Source organism: Otolemur garnettii, unplaced genomic scaffold (genome assembly GCF_000181295.1).
Source record: "Otolemur garnettii isolate 467f Iridium unplaced genomic scaffold, OtoGar3 scaffold00066, whole genome shotgun sequence".
NCBI lineage: Eukaryota > Metazoa > Chordata > Mammalia > Primates > Galagidae > Otolemur > Otolemur garnettii.
In genome coordinates, this window is record NW_003852461.1 from 8490256 (window position 1) to 8496297 (window position 6042).

A 6042-nucleotide genomic window follows, 5' to 3' on the forward strand; every position below is an offset into this window, starting at 1 on the left:
TGACATAATAAAAACTATGCTTTTATTTATGTCAGTCATCATGTTTACAATTATTAAATGCCCGTGAGAGAAAAGTGGACCAAAAATGAAAATTATCTTTATTTTTTATTTATTTATTTTTTGAGACAGAGACTCAAGCTGTCCCCCTGGGTAGAGTGCCATGGCATTCACAGCTCACAGCAACCTCCAACTCCTGGGCTCTAACGAGTCTCCTGCCTCAGCCTCCCAAGTAGCTGGGACCACAGGCACCCACCACAACGCCTGGCTATCTTTTGGTTGCAGCCATCATTGTTGTTGGGCAGGCCCCGGCTGGATTCAAACCCGCCAGCTCAGGTGTATGTGGCTGGCGCCTTAGCCGCTTGACCACAGGCGCCCGCCACAACGCCTGGCTATTTTTTGGTTGCAACCATCATTGTTGTTTGGCGGCCTGGGCTGGGGATTTGAACCGGCCACCTTAGGTGTATGTGGCTGGCGCCTTAGCCGCTTGAGCCACAGGCACCGAGCCAATTATCATATGTTAAATATATTAAGTGACAAGAAGACTAAGGCTACCCATCTTATTTGGCTATAAACTGATTTATTTGTTCCCAGTCAGAAAGAAGTCTAAACTGGCTATTACTATTAAAATGTCTGATTCAGGGAAATTTACTACAGAAATTCAAACACTCTAATTCTACACCTCAACAATTTTTAATGTGATAGTCTCAAACCCAGGAGATGGTTAAGAAAAGAACTATTTATTGCAAAAAGGTCAGGTATATGTGAACCAGAAAGCAGGGGCTGAATCAGACCAGCTCTACAATTCCACACGAGAGCCGCAAAGCAATGGCGGGACCAGAGAAAGGGCCTCGCACGAAAACATGATCTAAATGGTTGGGTTTCAAAGGCACTTTGGATTCTGGAGATCTTAACTTGAAGAGTCCCACTAATACACTGAATTCCTTGGATCCTCTTTAAAGTGAGAAACTCGTCTCCAAGCACATGTGCACGCGCAGCTCAGCCTCTTCCTGCCTGCTTCCCACCCCAGTCGGAGAAGGCAGGAAGTTTGGTTAGGCATATGCTTGTGAGTAAAGACAGAAAAATCCCAAGTTTAAAACCAAATATTTTCCTTGTTTAATTCTGGTATCTTATTGGTCCATATGCTGCCTCCTCCTCACAGTATGGTATCAAAATCTCCAAGATTTTGACTTTCTGTAAAATATAATGATACTATCAGGCAGACAGGATTGAGGAGACGGTGATATGGTGGTATGGGACAGCAGAGTGAAGCACACGGCACGCCTGCTCAACACGTCGGTGCTCAGAAACGCCTGCCGGAACGCCGTCCGACCACATCTGTCCTAAAACATTCATCTCCTTCTCTAACTTAAGAATCCTCTGAGTTAATCACAACCAGCTCAGTACGATTTAACAGAAAACATCTGGTGGGACTTCTAAATGCTTAAGGACAGCATTTCAGACGACGCCGGCTGGCCCACACCCACTGCAGCAGAGGACACCAGGCTGAGGAGAGGCACAGAGCTGAGTATCAGGAGGGTCTTGGTAACGTGTTCATCTGGATCTGGTCCTGCCTGAGGCCAGCCCCACTCCTAGACTTTCTAGAGTACATATACATTCCTTTTTCTTTTTGGCTTAAGTAAGTGGATTTCAGTTTTTGTAATTCACATCCAACAGAATACTATAAAGTGCCTATTTGGTGCAAAAGATCTTGTTTCTGCCTCCACAATATTCATATTGAGACCCCATCAATTTTTTTTGTAGTAACTGACAAGGTGACTGTGACTATCAGGAAAATAGTAAGCTTAAAAAATAACCACAATTCCGCTTAGAGACTTGATACATACTATAGACTTCTGGAAAGTTATTCAGTAACAAAAGCTCTTTCGCTCAGTTGAACTCACATTTACAAATCACATTTGAGATGGAATCCTTTTTAATAACTTCTGAGGTCTTGCAGAATCACTAACGGGTTTGGGAAGTGCTAGTTGAAAACAGGGCCATGCTCCCTTAGATCCTCCACCTGAAAAAATACTGAAACAAGCATTCCTATCTGCTTCCTAATACAGGCATGTTAAAAATTTTAAGTATATCAGAAGATCACAGAACTCAATTTTGAATGTAAAAGTAGTTTACGATCTAGATAGAAACTGACTTACCTGCATTGAAATGAGAATGAAATCAATTAGGCTCCCAATTCCACAAAAGCCTACAGTGCAAAACTTTAACAAACCTAGAAAAGAAGGTAAAGTCCTTTATAATCCAGAAAGTGTTATACACATTAACAAACTTTTCTATTTTCAAAAAATCCCTTATATGTATCACAAACTCTTTATTTCTAAGTCGGGGAATTCTGGGAAGATGGCTGACAGGTAGCAACCCTCAGCAGAGGCTCCTGAGCAGCCTTCCGTTCAAAAACTGGACAGAATAGGACTCTACGAAGCCAAAGACAAGGAGCTGAGCCAAGAAAGAAGTTCAGCAAGCTGTAACTCCAAGCAAGACGATTCAAGGAAACAAATTACAGGTACAAAGCCTATTGACTAGAGGACGGGAGACCCCTCTCCCAACCAGGAGGCCTGCCGCAGGCTCTCTGTGAATGAGCAGGGAACAAAAGGAATATTTTATCTCGCTGGAGAGAGCTGCTAAACTCCAGGTCTCTTTCTCCAGGGAGGTCCCACTAATGAACCTAGACACTAACCCACAAGCATAAAATTGAACAGATATTTTCCCCCACAAGTCCAAATTCCCAGTCCACCCTTTCCCCCCTCACACGTTGGTCTGAAGTTCTGCCCCCTGCAGAGCTCAGAGTGTTTGGTTTTGTCCTGAGAGACCTGGGCATAGTGTGGACCACCAACCATCAGGCGGAATCTGTGACTAACGGGGAAGAAAGAGGGTGTGGGAAGAAAGGGACACTCGGCGGAAGGAGGAGCAGTCCCCTGGTTATGACTATGCCCAGCCAGTGGTAGTGCTGACCCTCAGTTTGGGCTGTGTCTGGCAGGACGAGAACCCCCGGCTCTGATGGCACCCACGGCGGGACAGTGGTTGCCCCATGTGGACTGAGTTCGGCAGACAGGGCTGGTCCCCAGCCCCTGCTAGGCCTACAAGCAGAGGCTTGATAGTCGTGGACTGTGACCTGAGAGTAAGGGCGTGGTCCCCTGATTCCAACAGAACCCTTGAGCAAAGGCTTACTGGGTGTGAACCAAGACCTGAGGGCTAGTGAGCAGAGGCTTACCAGGTGAGGACTGAGACCTGCAGGTGGAATGTGGTGCCCAGACTCCAAGAGAGCCCACAAACAGAGGATTGCCAGGCAGTGGACTGAGAATGGCAGGTGGGGGTGTGGTCCCCTGACTCCAACTGGTCTGGGAAGCAAAGGCTACTGCTGGACTGAGACCAAAGGGCAGGGCCAGTCTGCTGACTTTAACTGAACCTGCAAATAGAGGCTTGCCAAGCAGTGGACTGAGACTGGCAGGTGGGGGCATGGTCCCCTGACTCCAACTGGTATGGCAAGCTAATTAAATGTGGACTGAGAATGGTGGGCGGGGGCGTTGCCCCTGCCTCCAGCTGGGCCTGTGAGCAGAGAAGTGGACTATATCCTGGACCGAATCTAGCAGGTGAGACTTTGGATCCCTGCCTTGAATCCCTCTCTTTTGGGGAGGGCTTGTACTGCCAGAGACAATTTGGTTGGAACCTGTGTCCGGGGCTGTCCACTCAGGGACATTCTGAGATTGACCCTCAAAGTTCTGTAGTGGAAAAGAACTGAGAATGGGGGCCAGGAGCCGCAGCTGTTTGTATCTCTTCACAGTTGAGATTTAAATCTAATACTGTGGTTTCTTAGGATAGGGTAGAGGTTGGCTGATACCAAAACAGAGCTAGCTTATTCTACCTCACCAAGTAGATCCTCAGAGGCTCAGGCCAAAACTCAGAAAGGGGCCTTTGTAAGGTTGTAGGAGATAAGCCACAATTACAAAGCCTAGAGCTTTGGTAAGGGGTTATGTCTACTACCTGGGAACCCCAATTCAATCTCACCCTATCAGTTCTAATAACCAAATGGTTAAGAAAAAAAAAAAAAAAACCATGGTGTGGATCCAACAGAGGAACTCTGGCAACATGAATAACCAGACTAGATCAATTCCCCCAAGAAATGACAAAGGAGATACAGCAGAAGATGCCATGCACAGAAAATGGCAGCAAGGTCAGAAATAAAATTCAGAATATGGATTGCAAATAAGATAAACAGAATGGAAGAAAAGATAGAAATTGAATTACAAAGAGTGGTTCTAAAGTTGTCTCCAAAAAGTAATGAATTCAAAGCCCAAGTCACCAAAGATATGGACATAATGAGAAAAGAGACAGCAGACCTCAAGGAAATGAAAAAGTTAGATGAGAAGCTCCAAAAATACAGTAGAATCCCTCAGTAACAGAGTTGACCAGGCAGAAGAAAGGATCTCTGAAACTGAGGACAAAGCTTTTGAACGTTCCCAAACACTCAACGAGGCAGACAAATGGAGAGCAAAAACTGATCAATCCCTGAGAGAGTTGAGGGATCACTCTGAAAGATCAAACATTCATCTTACAGGAATTCCTGAAGGGGAAGAGGATGGTCCTAAAGGTACAGATGCTCCACTCCAAGAGATTTTGTAGTAGAATTTCCCAAGCATTACAACAGATACAGAACTTCACATAGCAGACAGTTTCAGAACCCCAGCAAGACTCAATCCAAATAAAGCATCTCCTAGACACTTTGTGATTAACTTTGCCAAAGTTAAGATGGAGAAGAAAATTCTGTAAGCAGCCAGATGTAAGAAAAGCATCACCTACAAACAGAAAAATATCAGAATTACTGCAGATCTCTCAGCCAAAAAAATTCAGGCCAGAAGAAGATGGTCATCGACCCTCAGTCTCCTAAAACAAAACAACTTCCAGCCCAGGATCCTCTATCCAGCTAAACTGAGTTTCATTTGTAATGGAGAAACCAAATACTTCAATGACAGATATGTTGAAGAATTTTGCCATAACTAAACCAGCTCTCCAGGATATTCTCAGACTCATTCTCCACAATGACCAGTGCAATGCTCTACCTCCAAAGTAAACTCACCCAGAAATTTCTGAACAAAACCCAACTCCACAGTAGTGAAAGGATTAAAAATGTCCACTGGACATCTGAAAATCATGACACCCAAAACACAACCAGGCTTATTAGTTCTCTTAATGTGAATGGTTTAAATTGTCCTCTAAAAGAGGGAGAGGCTGGCTGATTGGATACATAAACTCAGAGCAGATATCTGCTATATACAAGAATCTCATCTTACCTTAAACAATAATAATAGACTCAGGGTGAAGGGATGCAGTTGTATAATACAGGCAAATGGAAACCAGAAAAAAGCAGGGGTTGCAATTTTAGTAGCAGATACAATTGGCTTTAAACCAACAAAGATAAAGAAAGATAAGGATGGTTACTACATATTTGTCAAGGGAAACACACAACATGAAGAGATTTCGATAATTAACATTTATGTACCCTACCAGCATGCTCCTCAATTCATAAAGCAGACCCTAATAGATATAAACAACTTGATATCTTCCTGCACTATAATAGTTGGAGATTTTAACACTCCTTTGACAGTTTTGGATAGGTATTGCAAGAAGAAACTAAACAAAGAAATATTAGACTTAAACCTGACCCTACAACAAACGCACTTTACAGACCTCTACAGAACAATTCACCCTAATAAAACCGAATATACATTCTTCTCACCAGCCCATGGGTCATCCCCCAAAATAGATCATATCCTAGAACACAAGTCTAATCTCAGCAAATCTAACAGTATAGAAATTATTCCTTGTATCTTCTTGGACCACTATGGAATAAAAGTTGAACTCAACAGCAACAGGAATCATTCTCAAACAAATTCATGGAAGCTAAATAATCTTAGGCTGAATGATGGCTGGGTCAAAGATGAGATTAAGAAAGAAATCACCTGGCTCAGCGCCTATAGCTCAACCGGCTAAGGCGCCAGCCACGTACACCTAAGGTGGCGGGTTCGA

At 43.9% G+C, this 6042-nt stretch overlaps 1 protein-coding gene across 1 annotated transcript in view; it reads right to left on the reverse strand.

Annotated features, from left to right (window-relative positions):
• TM2D1 (TM2 domain containing 1) overlaps positions 1–6042 on the reverse strand; it is a 52832-nt gene that overhangs the window by 21463 nt on the left and 25327 nt on the right. The window contains exon 5 of the mRNA XM_012807191.2: positions 2157–2230. Coding sequence (XP_012662645.1) covers positions 2157–2230 — 74 coding nt within the window. The remainder of the gene's footprint in view (positions 1–2156; positions 2231–6042) is intronic.